Here is a 17,333-nt window from a genome sequence, read left to right as displayed (position 1 = left end):
GTTCAGGGATCATAACAAAAAAATACAGTTACTTTTAAAAGATAATCCAACTCCTAGGCCAGAGAAAGACTAAAGATTTTAACGTATCTGAGTAAAACTATGCCTATCAGAGGGGGTGGAATGTTGGTCAATAATGATTAGAAAAACAGCAGTCACAGAGAGGAAAAAGTTGGCAGGACCTGCATAAAGGAAGGGGTGGTCTTTGTCAACAGACCTGGTATCTCATCCCATTAACAAGGCTAGCCCCATTGGGGTAGGGGGTGGCATCTGCATTAAACTCTTCGGCCTCATGACATTAACCATGTGAATTATATAACAAGCTCCCTTTGTTTTGTTTCAGTTTACCAAGTAGCCTCCTTATTATAATTTGACCCCTTGTAACTGTCTTCTGAGAGAGAATCTGCTGGTCATATCAATTCAAGTGTTTTTATCCTTATGCTAGTTATATTTTTGGTTCTGAATCACTACCTGTACCAACTATATGAATTGGCTAACAGGAGACAAGTCTTATGGTGTAATAACAAAAAGCAGGGTTCTGAGTCAATAAGGCTAACAGTTACACCCAAATAGTTCACTCTTCAATGTCATGCCACCCAGCAGGCTCTCTCAGAAGGCAGCTTGCTCCTGTTGTCACCTGAAAGTACCTCTCTGTCTTCCCGCAGGTGTCTTCAAACTTCCACGGCCATTATGTTGTCTGTCTTGCTTTCAGTTGGACAAGAAAATTTAATTTATAAAATTGTACATCTCTAACTCTGGGGAACAGTCACAAACAGAATAATGTAAGAGAGCATTTGTTTAGTTGGCATCACTTCAGGATCGTAATTCCTCCACATATTTAGATATTTTTATGTAATCCATCATCTATTCCAAACCCTCTTAAAATCGAAATATCTGAAATTTCCAGATCTTTTTTAAAAAGTCATAAATTGAAATATTGTCCTTCATGTCAGATGGACATTCCCCTGTAATTCAGCCCTAAGTATTACTGGCAAACCATACAACTAATTCACAAAGCATTTTTTTGTGATATGTAAAATGTGTTTTAAAACTTTTTAAAAGTAACACTTGAATGATACAATTGTTTAAGCATAGCCACCTACACTGTATCTCACCCACACATCTGGTGTCAAACAGTCCAACTTGCTAACAACAGTAAGCTTTGTAGGCATGAAACATAAGCAATAACATAACAAAGGGATCTGTTAGGCTCCATAATTATACACCTATGGTGTGTGAAGCACAAAGTCAACTTCCAACCACCTGTGAAGGGCAGAGCCATTTTATTTAGTGGTCGTTTAAACTGTTCAAAGGACTTTAAAAAGGGAGGAGGAGAGGAGAGAGGAGGTGAGGGAGAAAGAGAAGAGAAGGGAGGAAAGAAAGGAGGGACACACTTCTTACAAGAGTTATCTGTACATTGCTTGATGGGGATTAGAATTGTGATCAGTACTATAATATACCCCCAAATCAAATGAAAACAACATAAATACACTAAAAATATCACAAGTAATGCTTTTAATTGTTTAGCTTCTCACAGTAGTCACAAAGCAGAAACTGACAAACCTATGATTTCTTCTAAAAATAAACATGGAAAACAATATCTTGGAGGACTGCTGTTGTTCTTCTCTCTTTGGCTGTTCTTATTGTGATGGTTACACCTGGCTAGCTGCCCATGAAGAGCTGCTTCCTTCCCTCGGCAGTACCTCTTCCCCCTGGCCCAGTGGCTGTCCTGGCTGGGACATACCTGGCAGCCCCAGCAGATTGTTTATGTGTTATTTACTCATACGTATATGTTGTACCACACAAACTGCCTCTTAGGAGACGAACTTGGTGAGCACAGGCACTGATACATCTGATATATTTATATCACCAATAAATATAATTATAAAAAAACAGATTAAACCATAAGAAAAATGTTCAAACTTCTATTTACTCATAAAATAGTTACCATAAATCTGAATGGGAAATACATCCTTTGGTTCTTTAAAAATCCAAGTCTATATAAAGGCAGATTAACTTTAGTGGATATTACAAAAAAACAAAGTTCCTAGTATGAAAAGATGTCTGGCAAAAACAGACCTGTAAATACTTCAAAGAGGAACTATCATTTGAAAATCAATCTAGAAAGTTCCAGATGGATAGTCATGCTCTTTTTTCATGACTTAGAAAAACTATTAAATTTGGCTCAGGAAAGCAGCAGTGCCAAAATTCTGTCTATCCTTCCCCCATAACCCTTGTCCTGATAAAAAGATTTTTATGGTCCCATCACAGGAAAAAAAGCCTGATTTTGATTCTCAGAATCAACTAAGCAACACCTTAACCCTGAGATTGTCTTGCCATGTTCAAATCTTTTCTCAGATCTATGTTTTGGCCTTCTTTCCTCAGGGTCAAAGCTCACAGCCCCTCATTGCACTCTGGAGTTTAATATCATGACTCAAGAAAAAAATTGTTTTGTAAGAAACTGTTATAAACACATATAGTTAAACAATTTTTTAAATGGATCAGTCAATTCAAAATGTCGTAAGAAGTTAAATGCCTTCAATTTCAAAATACAAAAAAAAAAACAAAGTAATCATAGTATCTAATCCTTATGTATGTATATAAAAATCTTATGTATAAAAAACTTTAAAATGTCTTAAGAAACATTTCCCTTTATCACAGTTAAATAGCAAGTTGGCCATTATTGAAAAATAAAAAGTAAAGCCACCACATTGTGAGGCCCATGGCTTTGGAAGATGGCTTCTAAGCTTGCACCTGAAGATCTTATCTACCTGAGTCAAAGGATACACCAGGGCTGGATTTCTACCAGTGCTGCATCTCAGTGTGGTCTTGCACAAGTTGTTTAACCTCTCCAGAGCTCAATTCCACCGCCATTAGCACTTTCCAAACATGTGTTCCAAGGAATATTAATCTCATGAAAAAGAGTTCTGTGGTCAAATTAAGCAAGAAACTGCAGCACACACTTTCTCCTCTTTGGGAGATTCACAGTGCACATGAGCATTATGAATGACTCTGAGAGGTACATTAGTTTATATCAATCTTAGCTGACCTCAGAATACCTTTACTGACCAACACTCGGTAGTATCCTGTGAGCTGTACTTTGGAAAACACTGGTCCAGCATGTCTCAGGTCTCTTTTAGGACTTATACTGATGAAATATAGGAAGAGTATTGCAGAGTCTTCTGACACAGGTTCAGGGGATTAAGAGCGGATTTAGGGCCCTGGTGTTGACAAAGCACCTGTTCACGCTTATTAGCCCCTTGAAGAACGCCATTCCCCTGTTCCTAATGAAAGCCTTCATTCAAGGAAGGTGGTAGTGGCTGTCACAGAATCTTGGTATCCACCTACAGTACAGTAAATAGCAGAACTCACCAAGAATGTTAAGTTATCTTCAAAATGGGTTAGTTTTCCTTTCCAGAATGACTTGTTTTTCTCCACAGCAAATGTTTTTGCCACTGTTCACTAGAACAGTTCTGCCTAACTTTAATAGAATCCCTACCCTTTGCCCACTTCCTTGTCCAGAATGAAGTCAACTTGAAGGTCGCATGTCAGGCAGTACTTGGGTTAAAGAGCTGCTCTTCCAAGAAGGCACCCCCAAGGCCATACTGCTCTTCATGCAGACTGATTTCTTCAGGTGACAAGTGGCTTCCTCCAAGAACAAAGTCTGCAAATCTAATAAGTTTTTTGTTTTAAATAAAGTTAATGTTATCTCAGGAAGGTTTATTTGAAAGATAACATGTTCCCTTGCTATTTATCCCCTTTAATTAAATTTGACTTTGCATCAATAGAGGGTGGTATTTACCCAGTGGGTGTAAAATGGGAATGGCTTATGTGATCCCTCTAAAGACAGCTATTCATGGAAAGGGCAGAGAAGCAGGGCAGATGTATAAGCATTACGTGAGCCAAATGTACCCACTCCTGTTTTCTGATTCCTTCTTGTCTCAATTTTTTATTAGTTTGAATTTATTATTATTCATTATTTTGTGTCAAATGCTTTCCCCCTTCCATCTTTAATTTGAGGGCACTGTTATTTGGATAAAGTCATGAGGAAGAGAAAGCAATAAGGAAAAATGTTGGGACAGACGTCTTTCTTAGTGAACTTTAAAAATGATTTTCCAGCTGGGCGTGGTGGCTCACGCCTGTAATCTCAGCACTCTGGGAGGCCAAGGCAGATGGATCACAAGGTCAGGAGTTAAGAGACCAGCCTGACCAACATGGTGAAACCCCATCTCTACTGAAAATACAAAAATTAGCCGGGCATGGTGGCGTGCGCCTTGTAATCCCAGCTACTCAGAAGGCTGAGGCAGGAGAATGGCATGAACCCGGGAGGCAGAGGTTGCAGTGAGCTGAGATAGCACCATTGCACTCCAGCCTGGGCGAAAGAGCGAGACTCTGTCTAAAGAAAAAAACAAAACAAAACAAAAAAAAGATGTTCTCCACCAATAGGATGAGAAGCAGGTCACTCATCCTATTCCACCTTCCCTTCCCTATAAACATAAGGAAGTTATGTTTTTAGCCTTCCCTATAAAACATCAGATAAATATTTATTCTGACATCAGCAGTTCTACTGTGCAAAGTCACAGCACTGAGAAAAGGGACCTCTGACAACTTCCACATCATCTGTTATCCAAGGAAGTAGTCTATTTTCACCCTGAAGTGCCTGTACCAAACCATCATATTATTTTTAAAATCATTCTCAACTAAACTATGGTCTGAGCAGCAGAGTAGGACTTACTTTCTAGGAGTGTGGAGTCTGGAGACCACCAGCCACGAGGGGAAGTCGGGTTTTCGGCAGGCCCGGCGCAGCTCCTCCAGAGCGCTGTTCGTTTCAGCATCAGCTTGCTCCCTATACTCATCTTCTGTAAGATACTTCACCACCAGCTCTTTCGATGTAAACCACTGCTTTATTTTCCTAAAACGTGGCATGTGGTTGCAGGATTACTGCCTAATTCAATCCTTAAGATTTACAAAAATACATTTCTTAGATTGTAACAGTAATAATACTTCTTAACTTCCTCCATATCATATCTATATTTTTTTTATTGCTGTTATCATTACTGAGGTATAGAGAACATGCAGTTTGGGCCTAATAGTACATTTCCCCATTTCCTGAACTATCATAAATAATGTCCTAAGGCATTTGAGAATTAATTTCTGATACAGATGTTAATTGTATTTTTCTTCCTCGGTGATTTCTAATCACACAGGCAATTAAAAGCCTGTTTTTTTTTTTTGTTTGTTTGTTTTTTAATGCTTGGCCTGTTTATTTTATTAGGCACTAACAGAAGCAAGCTTTTGAGATGTCCTTTTATGCAGATCCTCTAGAACATTGACCATTTACTCTCCACACCAAGAACCTGGGAGGATTTGTGGGATATCACTTCCACCTAGTGGTGGTGATTCTGACTAATCCTAGAGAGAAAGAGCAAATATTGTACAAAATTTATAGTAATTCTTCCTTTATTACATGACAAGCAGATCATGAGTAGAACTTTCTTTTTCCAACCAAGAAAATCCTAAATCTCATAAAATGTAGGGACCTAAAAATTTAGGAATCTAAGAATCTCATAAAAATAGTAACAATAATAAGGTTTTAAAAACTTTTATTTATTTATTTTATTTTATTTTTTTGAGACAGAGTCTCACTCTGTCACTCAGGCTGGAGTGCCATGGCGCAATCTTGGCTCACTGCGACCTCTGCCTCTGGGATTCGAGCAATTCTCCTGCCTCACCCTCCTGAGTAGCTGGGATTACAGATGCATGCCACCACACCCGGCTAATTTTTGTATTTTTTAGTAGAGACGGGGTTTCACCATGTTGGTTAGGCTGGTCTCAAACTCTTGACCTCATGATCCACCCACCTTGGCCTCCCAAAGTGCTGGGATTACAGGCGTGAGCCACCGTGCCCGGCCTAAAACATTTGTTTTATTTATAGTGAGTTTTAAAAAATATTTTGGGGTGATTTTAAATTTAACCTGAGATTTCCAAATATAAATGAACATCAGAATTATCTGAATATTATATTTATATAATATATATTTCTCTCTATATATATTTTTTTTCTTGAGGGTTGGGACTGAATAAATCTGTTATCTTTTAAAGATCTCACAGTTGATGAGCTAGATCAAGGAACCAGTGACATAATTTCCTTCTCCTTTTCTGAATACCTGTGCATGGTTTCCCTGGAGGAAAATCCCTGGATGCTGAGCCAGAAGACCTGGACACAGTCCTGGCTTTGAGGTTTATTCACTATATGAACTTGGGGAATTCCTTAACAGTTCAGAGCCTCACTTTGGTCATACGAAAAAAATAAAAATAAAAGCAATAATATCTACTTCATTTACTTCATAGGTCACTGTACAGGTTAAATGAGATATTTTGTGTAGGGTGCTTAGCACTGTAAGTGGCCTATAGTAGGTGTTCAATAAGGATAATCAAAAGAGTAGTTACCATATACTATTAAAAGTAAACAGCTCTTTGCAATGAGAAAGTAGTATACAAAATCAAGGTATTACTTCTCTGTTGTGTTATTTAACCTGTAAGTTCCTGTTTCATTCCCTAGTTCTTTATATAACTACTCACTAGCAAAATTTTAAGTTGAGGAAGTTATAGTACATTTTGATTATTATAGAACACAGCTAGTGCACAAAAGAACCATTGTGCAGAACACACTTTGCTCTTGGCAGGGAGTTGGAGGGTTAAAGAGAAGGAAGAAGGAACTTTATCCTGAGTTCCTCAGGTCACAAGCCTGGCAAAGGGCCAGGGACCTGGAAGATGTTGGGGGGCCAGCCTTACTGACAGAAGACTGGTGTTCCCATTCACTGTCTGCCTCGGGCAGATAGGGCAAAGAGAGACCCAGTCAGCATCAACCCTCCAACCCTGCCCTGCTGCCTTTCAGCCCCACCAACATCTTCTGTGTGGGCTCCCTGTCCTGTCACTGGTGCAATTTTAACCCTGTGATATTGCCACACGCACACACAGTCACCAGTTCCATAAACTACCAGTCACCATAGTGTCCTTCCTCACAGCTAATTTTACCTCTTGAACATTTATTCCCTCCCTCTTCTAGCCTTGGTCTCATGGTCCTACCCTAGGCCCTCATCATCTCTCGCCTGGACCACTGTGATGTCTGATAACTGTTCTCCTGCCATAGGGACCTCCCCTTTGTATCCACCTGCTGTGCCAGAAGACAGATGGGCCACATCCCACGGGCCAATGAGTATTTATGGTCTCTGCTGTCATTTTTGTTTGTCCAATGTATTTTTATTTTTAATTATTTTTATTTTTAAATGCCAACATTTTAAAATGCTAAGATTTCACATTCTAATCGTAATTCCCACTTCCAATTTTTCTAGAAAACCAGCAGATCTGGCAATACAGGACTCATATTCCCACACGAGAGCAATCAGCTCAAGCTGAGTGTTAACTGCCCCGTTTTCAATGAGGTTGCTTTGCAGAATTTCCCACACTCCTCCTGGTTACTGCTGCCTTACCCCTGCTCAGCATCACTCACCATAGTATCTGCCTGGGTCCTAAGCAACTGGTTTGATAACTGCTATACAGGCAACAGTCAGAGGACTAACTAAAATGTCTCACGGTTAAACCCCACTGTGTACAGGACTGGACTAGATTGCTTAGCGTGGCTGCCATGCATCTGGCCCATGCCCACCTTGTTTGCTGCACTGACAACACTGCGTGCCTCCTGATGGTACCAAACTGGGCTTTCTATCAGGAAAGCCCTCCGTGTTTATTCATCTGGTTATTTTAATTCATTCTTTAAGATTCAGCATAGTAATATCTCCTCCAGGAAAGCTCTCCTGGCTTTCTCTATATACCCTTGGTCCCTGGGCAAGTCTCTATTTTAATACTTAAAAGAGATAGAAATGTATGCTGATGTCTAGCAAGTATACCTCAAGGGCAAGAACCATCCCCATCTGTGCACCTGATGTGAAAACAGCTGCTCAGACTCAATGACTGAGGAGAAACATAACAAAGCTGTGACAATAGAGGTTACTTCATTTTTCTTTTTATACTTCAAAGGCCATAAGCCTTAACTTAAAACCTAAGAAAAAAGAAAGTTCTAAATGCAAATAATACCTTTCAATCATTTATGATTCATTTCTGTTTCCTAATTCGTATCTCATAAGGACAGCTGATACCACTAAAGTAGTCTTTGGCTCTAATTAAAGAAAATGTTGAATAAAAGAAGATATTTTAGGTAACCCAGAGTCCAAGTACTTCTGTCACTGACTCTAGTGAATTCTGAGTGAGCTCTAATTACCTGGTAATTGGTGATACAGCTCTGAACGATTAATGAAGACTAGCCATGAAGATAGGATCAGACGCTTGGAGCTCTCTTCCCCCTCCACCCCCAATCTTGCTCAGAATGAAATCTCCAGATCAAATGTAATTTTGAGATTAACATGATGTGTGCAAAAACTCTCCCAAATAATAAAACCAGAGCTCAAAATGTCAAATTTGCTGGGGGGAAAAATAATACATACCACCTCATATAACTGAAGGCTCTCAGTGGGTAGTGCAGACTCCAGGAGGACATGAGGAGGATTATGGCTGCATAGGCAAACTGAGGCACGGCCACACCAGCATAGACCAGAACCAGGGAGAGGAGTCGTAGTGTCCACATCAGAAGACTTCTGCTCCTGTCATCTGCAAGGGGCCCATGCTTGTAACAAACAACAAAGCTGAAAAATCCAACTATCAAGACATAGCCTGGAAAAGTGGAAGAGGTAAAATAATACAAATTTGAATTTGAGACATTATGTGAAAAAGCTGGCAGAGCCTTGACTTAAAGGTAAAAACTATTAGAGAACCTTAATTTTTGTTTTTTTTTTCCCCACAAAGTAAGGTTGAAAAATGTACATAGGGTGTTATTCCTTCCATATGAGATACTAGGCTGACTTTCGCAATAATTTGGGATGTACACTCATTATGATGATGATATATAAGTATGTCTGTATTTTAGTCCAGCACCTTCGCTGGATTAAAATGTTATCATGGTTACTTTGGCCAGGAAGAAGTCATAGTTGTATGTGACCATTGGCTACAAACCCTATTTTTTATTTTACCTTCTAGTCATAAAAGGAAAAGGTAATTTTACAGTGGAGGGAGTCATCCTCTGAATCCAAATGTTCAGTCTCATCATTATGATGGTGAGACTATAAGCTATGCTGTGTCTCTGGGTATGATCCAAGGTGAAGTGCCCATCACCTCTTAGGTATTCTATCTTAAGTGTTTAATTTATATCTAACCAAGCCTTGAGGTCTAATTTCCAGTTTACAGAAAATACGCAGAAGAGAAGAACATGTTAAATTCTACCATAAAGGGGTCATCAGATAAATATAAAAGGTAGACATTCTATAGGACAAGCTTGGTCTCTTTAGCATATCACTATGATGAAAAAAAAAACTGCTATGGATTAAAAGCAATTTACAGGACAAAACAGATACTAAATGTGGTTCTGGACCATATCCTAGTTTATATAAGCCATCAAGAATGGGAAATTTTATCATGGCCTGGGTAATAGATGATTTTATGTAATTATTTTTCAGATAATAATTAACAGATTATATAGGAAAAGGCTCTTGTTTTTTAGAGATGAATAGTGCAGTATTCAGGGGAGCATACCATGATATCTGTAATTTAAAAGAAGCACAAAAAGAAGAATGAGCTAAAAAATACACAGTTTTCAAGTAAAACAAAAAACTTAATTGCTTTTCTTTTGAGGGAAGTGAACTTATGTGAGAAATTTGGTGCTAAAGGTACGGAGAAAATTCATTCTCTCATTGTCCATTATTTTCTCGTTAAAATAAACAATAAAAAACATTTATTTTGTAACGAAAAACAAGGAAAATAAATGGTTTCTTAGCCTCTGTATTTCTGAAAAGTCAAGTTTTCATTAGTCATTTATATTTAGGATTTCTCACCTTTCCTACTGAATACTTGAGAGAAAGAAATAAACAGTCGCTTTTCAGAGAAGCTTTTACATTACAAGTTAGATGTGGTTAGAGCTTAACCACAATTCAGAAGCATGTGCATTCAAAAGGGACAAACACTTTTTTTTCCTCTTTTGATCATTACTATAGAAAACTAAGAAACATGTCATAGGGAAATCATCTAAAATGAGATCTAAATGAACTGAAATCACCAACAATGGGAATAAAATAAACAAAATATTATTTTTAGTAGCACCTTTCCTTAGTTCAAAATGAAAATTTAGATGTTGGAGAGAAACATCTATCAAAAGAAGGCCTCTAGTTGTACATCTCAGTTTTACCAATCACAGAGCGTATTGCTTTTCTATTTACCTACCTAATATATATATCCTGTTTTCATACCACAGCCACTTCAGATCTTCCATCAACTGGCACACAACATAAACTGAAGCAAACCAACAACCAACCATTAGAGCCCAAAAGGTGCTATACTGTGTGTGGAAGAAAATAAATGACACATTTTTTTGTTCATTCACTCTCATAAAAATAAAAGCAAACAAATAAACCTTTTGTATTAGAAACTCCTACATCAAACTGAATTGAAGTCAATTTAAGAAACTCCCTAGGGTCTTAAGGTGTGGTCCACAAGTCAGCAACACCAGCATCACATGGAGCTTGCTGGGTTGACAGAGTCCTAGGCCCCACCGCAGACTGCTGAATCAGAACCTGCATTTCAACAAGATTCCCACGTGGCTTGCATGTACACTGAAGTTGGAGAAGCACTGTTATAAAGAATAAATTTATCTCAAAATAATGCTGGTGTTGTAAACTTTAATCAGTGTAAGTGCAACACCACCATCCTGAATTATTTATTTATCCCCAACTAAGTTCAGTGTGTTATTTTATTGAAGGTCTGGCTGGGCACGGTGGCTCACGTCTGTAATTGCAGCACTTTGGGAGGCCAAGGCAGGCAGATCGCCAGAGCTCAGCAGTTCAATACCAGCCTGGGCAACATGGTGAAACCCTGTCTCTACAAAAAATACAAAAATTAGCTGGGCATGGTGGTGTGTGCCTGTAGTCCCAGCTACTTGGCAGGCTGAGGTGGGAGGCAGAGGCTACAGTGAGCCAAGATCATGCCACTAAACTCCAGCCTGGGCAACAGAGCAAGACTGTCTAAAAAAAAAATAAACAAATAAAAATAAAGGAAGATGGTGGATTGGGGAACTAATAATAATAAAGAAATTCCCAGATGTAGCAGTGCTGTTATTCAAGGCCCCAATGGTTCAGCATCATGAGATTCCCAGCTCTATAAAGATAATAGAAATTTTCACTCAATATAGAAATAGCTTCCTATTACTCAAGAAAAACACATTACCTAGAAAGCAAAATGGTCTCAAAAAAAGTAGCACCAAAACTTAATACTACATATAGTAATCAATAAAATCAGGAACATCAGAAAAAGATACATTTTAGAGCCAGTTTATATAATGAAGGAACATAGTTTAAATTAGAACCTATCATAATGTGAATTAATTTTGATTAATTTTTCATGTCTGTAAGATCATGATTTCCATTTTTTACTCATTTACACATAGTGTGCCTACCTTCGGAATGAATCGTTTCACCAACAGCAAGACAAAGACTAATGTCATTAGAACACCTAGCACAGTTCCCGAAGAGTAATAGAAAGTAGGGCTTCTGTCAAGATAAGCAGATATAAGCCATTTAAATGCCAAACAGCACTTTGAGTATGAAAAGCATGTTTAACCTGGCAACGTCGGTCATAAATAATACTAAGAACAAAAAACTCAGATGGCAGCTCTCCTTATATCCTATACTCTTAAAAAACAAAATGGGTACTTGAAATTCATGGTAAGTTGCTTGCCACTAACGCAAACCAGAATGTCTGAGTTATTTTTCATATTCAGGATCTGATCAGACAATAATTACTAAATACCTATCATGTATTTAGCAGGCACTTGTCCAGGTTTTAGAAAGGAGAAAATTAAGGCACCAAGAAGTTAAAAAACCTTCCCTAAGTCAGTATCTGCTCACCGGAGGATTAGGGATTACAACCCAGCTCCTCGGAGTCCAGGCTTTGTTCTGCATGCTATGTATGCATCATCTGGCTTATAAAGTTCATGGATGACATTAAACACACTTGGTAACACTATAAGGAAAAGCTTCAAAATGAACAATGTTAAGAACAGCTGACGAGTATTGGGTACTAACCTAGAATCCACAAGCTATGAATAAAATATTGAAAAAAGATTTCTTTCTCATGAGAGAATTCCAAGAAACAAAACATCAGAATAATATGTTTCTCAGATGAGAATATGTCATTAACAAAAAGGAAAATGATAATACGTTTCTCTAAGAGTCAGATATTTGCTATATTCAGCCTTCTGTATCAGGGCCATAAATCTAGGAGGCGGCTCTAATGTAATAGAGCAAGGTGTGTGGACCAGAAAACCAGGGAACAAATCTCCAGCCCTGATAAGAACTAATAGTATGATGAAGGATGTTGCTTTTCTCATCTATAAAATGAGAACAACAGTACAGAGCTTGCATAGTTATTATCAGGATCTAATAAAATATGTTAATACATAAAATATGTGAAAGCACTTTGTAACATATACATATCACGCTATACAAATAACTGTTACTGTTTTCAAAGGCCTTTTCAACACCATCTTCAGACCTATTTGCAAAACCTAAAGTATGCACTACAAATGCACAATAATGTGAAAATACTTAGCATGTGGTCAAAAATGATCTAAACCTCTTTTCATTCACAAAGTTAAAAATATAAAAAGGAATACTTACTGACTCAGGGTCTCTGCATAAAAGGAAAGAAAAACTCCTGCCACAAACACAAGGAAGAGTTTGAAATCCATGACTGGAGTAAAAAAGACACACAAACACATAACAAAAAGATTTTTTATCAATGTAATGTTGGTAAAAGAAAAAAAGTCAATTTATTGAAAAGTTACTCTAGAAAAACTGAATCCGGAAAGTCAAGTATAATAAAATTGGACTTACTGTTTCGATTCACATGTATCATATAGTTAAATATCTTCCTGACAGGCTCCACAGAAAAGCACACAGTCTCTCCATATGGATTGATGATTATGGTTATTTCATTAGATTCTTTTGGTATCCAAAAGTTATGAATCACACATTTGATAAAAGATAAAATGGTTTCTGGATATTGGCAATTATGTCTTTCTGTGATATATACAATTCTGAACAGGCCGGAACTGGTAATTTTCACCTGTAAAACAAGAACAAACAAATCCATAAACAGAATAACTTCTCTTTGTTGTTGTTTTGGAGATAGGGTCTCTCTCTGTTGCCCAGAATGGAGTGCAATGGCAGGATCTCTGCTCGCTGCAACCTGTACCTCTAGGGCTCAGGTGACCCTCCCACCTCAGCCTCCCAAGTAGCTGGGACCAGAGGCACATGCTACCTGCCCAGCTAATTTCTGTATTTTTTATAGAGATGGGTTTTCGCCATGTTGCCCAGGCTGGTCTCGAACTCCTAGGCTCAAGCTATTTGCCTGCTTCAGCCTCCCAAAGTGCTGGGATTACAGGCGTGAGCCACTGCGTCGGGCCAAAACTTCTTATAAGCTTCTTAAAAACATGAGCAATGGAGTAAAGAGAACTCAAAGTCAGCTGAGTAAAGAATACTCAAGCGCTAAGGGTAGCGTTCTATGTTCTGATTCCAGAGGTAGAATCAACAGATTTGTATTTAGTCCAAACACACACTGAACCACAGACATTATTGAAAGTGAATGCTTCTCCCCACAAGCTGTGGCTGATTTAAGTCCCTCTTCTAGCAAGTTATTGTGGCCAAGAGACATTAAAAAGGATGAGAAGAATGTACAGGCATACCCATTTTATTGTTTTACTACACTGTGCTTTGCAGACAGTGCATTTCTTACAAATGAAAGGTTTGTGGCAACTCTGTCGGGCAAGTCTACTGGCACCATTTTTTCAACAGCATGTGCTCACTTCATGTCTTTGTGTCAGCATGTTTCAGCAATAAACTGTTTCTTAAATTAAGGTATGTAGGGTTTTTTTTAAAGATATAATGCTATTGCACCCTTAACAGACTAACAGTATAGTGTAAACATAACTTTTATAGGTACTAGGAAACCAAAAAATTTGTGTGACTTGCTTTATGGGGTATTTGTTTTATTGCAGTGTTCTGGAACCAAACCCACAGTCACATTATCTCTGAAGTATGCCTGTGATCGGTGGCAAAATATGTGAGTAGGCATGGTTTGAAAATAGGGTTTATATCTACACCATTTTCTACTGTGATTAAGAAAAAGCACTTCCTTTCTCTGGATCAGCTGAGCATCTGTAATTCATGCTTCTCTCACCATGCCTACTGAAGGACAAGATCCCAACCTCAGGTCCTATTCACATCATACAACCAAGCACTGGCTACAAGCCGATGGTGACAACCCAGTGGTCATTAAATGACAATTTTGCTGCTGCCTTTGTCCATTCTTCTCTCTATTCTTCTTCTTTTTCTAAGAGTAGGGCAACCTGAAAGGGGAGTAAGAGCACCAGCTCTGAATCTCAGTCATCAGGCAATATCACCCACTATCTATCTACCAACCCCCACATTTCTCTTTGACTTTGGCTCCTGGCTCCTGGCTCACTGTTGCTCTCTCTCCAATACTATTTCCTGTCATTCTTCTTAAGTATTTCAGTGTATACAATATACACACCAATCCTTCCAATATCCTGGCCTCTCAGTTCCTGGGATTCCTTTCCTCTTATGCTCTTGTCCTCCCTACCTCAGCTCATCACTCCATGGCCATACCCCAGACCTTGTCAGTACCAGACTGCAGCCCCTCCATACATCTTGTTTCATGCATCTCACTGTGTGACCACCATCTCCTATCTTTCCAGTGTACCCATCTAGTGCCCCAACCCCACCAAGGATCTGAACTTCCTTCTCTTCTCCTGCTCCTTACCCTCTTAATATCCTCAATCTCTTTTTAGCCAGCTAAACCCTATGATCAATTATTACACACCATTCCCTGGCACATACCCTTGACTTCTTTGCACCCCTCTTGCTTTGTCATGCTCACTTACAAAATTCAACTCTCCACCATTCTACTCCTGCATTTGCATCACCAGTGTGCTGCAGAAATGCACACTGACTGGTCTCACTTCAAATCCATGACTGTGAACTCAGAGAGGGACATGAAAGCTGCAGTCATTCATACCACATATTACTATTCATTCATTCTTCTACCCTCTGCAATAAAGGATTTCACAACTTCTTCCTCAATACTCAACAACTCCTCCCCATCCTCTTCTCAGCTGTTGATCCTTCCTACTTCACTGAAAATGGAAGAAATCAGAAGTGAATGTCTACCAGCTCCTATCTGCAAAGCCCCCTACCTGTCAGCACCTGCAGGCACATGCTCCGCTTCCTGCCTGTGGGGAGGAAATTTCTTCCAGAGGAAATTTGCAGGCTCCATAAAGGCAAGTCCCGACTTGGGCATGGGATCCTATCCACGTTTGCCTACTCAAGGACATCCCAGCAGCACTTCTTCCCTCTCTACGAGATCATTTCTCTCAGCATACATTTAAAAAAGAAAAAACAACCTTCTGTGGACTCCACTTTTCCCTCCAGCTACCACCCATTTCTTTGCTTCTTGTTGCAATAAAATTCCTTTAAAAAGCTGCCTGTGCCTGCAGTCTCTAGTTCCTCTCCTTCCATTCTCACTTCAATCAGGATTTCATTCCCAAAAGGCTGCCCTGACAAGGTCACTGGTGCTTCCATGTTGCTAACTGAAATGCCCAATTAATTCTCAGTCATCTTATTTGACCTGTCAACAGCACTTGGCACTGCTGGTTATTCCCTCCTCCTCATTACACTTCTCCCCAGGGCCTCCAGGACATCTCCTTCTTCACTGTCGCTCCTTGTGTTTCTCCTCTGCTGGCTCCTTCCTTCTCCCTGAACTCTTAATATAAGACTGACCCAGGCTTAGCCACTGGTCCTCTTCTCTTCTCCATCTAAACTCACTCAATTTCATGGCTTTAGACACCATCTATATAAATATGCACCGCTAATTACTTTTGCAAAAAAAAGACACAGGAAAGATATACCAGAAACTCCTTAAACTGATTGTCTACAAGGGTTGGATAGGAATTAATAGAGGGAGGAGGGAAAGTGACACTTCTCTGAAAATATCTTCGTATAGAGTTTTAACTTTTAAGCTGTATTAATGTTGTAGATACTCATAAATAATGATAATAACACAGACATAAAGATGGAAACAACAGACAACTGAGGACTTCAAAAGGTGGTTGGGAGGGAGAGGAGCAAGGGTTGAAAAATCTACTGATTGGGTACTATGGTCACTATTTAGGGGATGGGTTCAGTAGAGCCCAAACCCCAGCATTACACAATATATCCATGTGACAATCCTGTACATGTACCCCCAAATCTAAAAAATTAAAAATTAAAAAGGTTTTTTAAAAAATTAAAAACAAAATCTCATTTAAAAAACCCACTATGATCTTTTCTGAGAATAAAAAGGTAAACAAACCTTGTAAACCAAAAATAAAATTCTAACACCCCCTACCCTGCCAACCATCTGAATGAAACCCTCTTCTCAGCCAGGGCACTCCAAAGTTAACCTGAAAAATTGGTTCAGGCTATGCCAGGAAGCAGGGGTTGGACATGCCTCATTATGCCCTCCTCCATTTTGGAATTCAGGAAAAACCAACCAGTATTTAATATCAATACAGACCTTAAGTCTGATAAGAAGCACTTATAATCTATTCTCTCTGAAACCTGCTACCTGGAGGCTTCATCTCCACAATAAAACTTTGGTCTCCACAATTACTTTTGATAACCCAGACATTCCTTTCTATTGATAATAACTCTTTCAACCAATTGCCAATCAGAAAATTTTAAAATCTACCTATAACCTGGAACACTGCACCTCTCTCTGCTTCCAGTTGTCCCACCTTTCTCGACCTAACTAATGTATACCTTAAATGTATTTGATTAATGTCTCATGTCTCCCTAAAATGTGTAAAACCAAGCTGTGAGCTGACCATCTTGGGCACACGTTCTCAGAATCTGAGGGATGTGTCACAGGCCACTGGTCACTCATATTTGGCTCAGAATAAATCTCTTCAAATATTTTATAGAGTGACTTTTTGTCAACAAACTAAAAAAATAAAAATAAAAATGATAAAATTGACCAGGATGGGTGAAAACCCTGAAATTGAAACAAATAAAAACAAACTATATTTTGAATGAATAGTATAACCATACTGAAGTGGGAGTGGACTGGGATGAATTAACCTAAAATACACAACCTCAGAAAAAGATTTAAAAAAAAAA

At 38.8% G+C, this 17,333-nt stretch overlaps 1 protein-coding gene across 1 annotated transcript in view; it reads right to left on the bottom strand.

Moving 5' to 3' along the window:
- Positions 1–1,263: 1,263 nt before the first annotated feature.
- Positions 1,264–17,333, bottom strand: part of TMEM194B (transmembrane protein 194B) — a 27,407-nt gene continuing 11,337 nt past the window's right edge. The window contains exons 3-9 of the mRNA XM_011974226.1: positions 12,993–13,224; positions 12,777–12,849; positions 11,555–11,648; positions 10,327–10,441; positions 8,502–8,727; positions 4,733–4,909; positions 1,264–3,669 (exon numbers count right to left, since the gene is read on the bottom strand). Coding sequence (XP_011829616.1) covers positions 3,546–3,669; positions 4,733–4,909; positions 8,502–8,727; positions 10,327–10,441; positions 11,555–11,648; positions 12,777–12,849; positions 12,993–13,224 — 1,041 coding nt within the window. The 3' untranslated portion in view covers positions 1,264–3,545. The remainder of the gene's footprint in view (positions 3,670–4,732; positions 4,910–8,501; positions 8,728–10,326; positions 10,442–11,554; positions 11,649–12,776; positions 12,850–12,992; positions 13,225–17,333) is intronic.

This window comes from Mandrillus leucophaeus, unplaced genomic scaffold, assembly GCF_000951045.1.
Source record: "Mandrillus leucophaeus isolate KB7577 unplaced genomic scaffold, Mleu.le_1.0 Scaffold143, whole genome shotgun sequence".
NCBI lineage: Eukaryota > Metazoa > Chordata > Mammalia > Primates > Cercopithecidae > Mandrillus > Mandrillus leucophaeus.
This window is presented reverse-complemented; position numbering and strand designations above follow the sequence as displayed.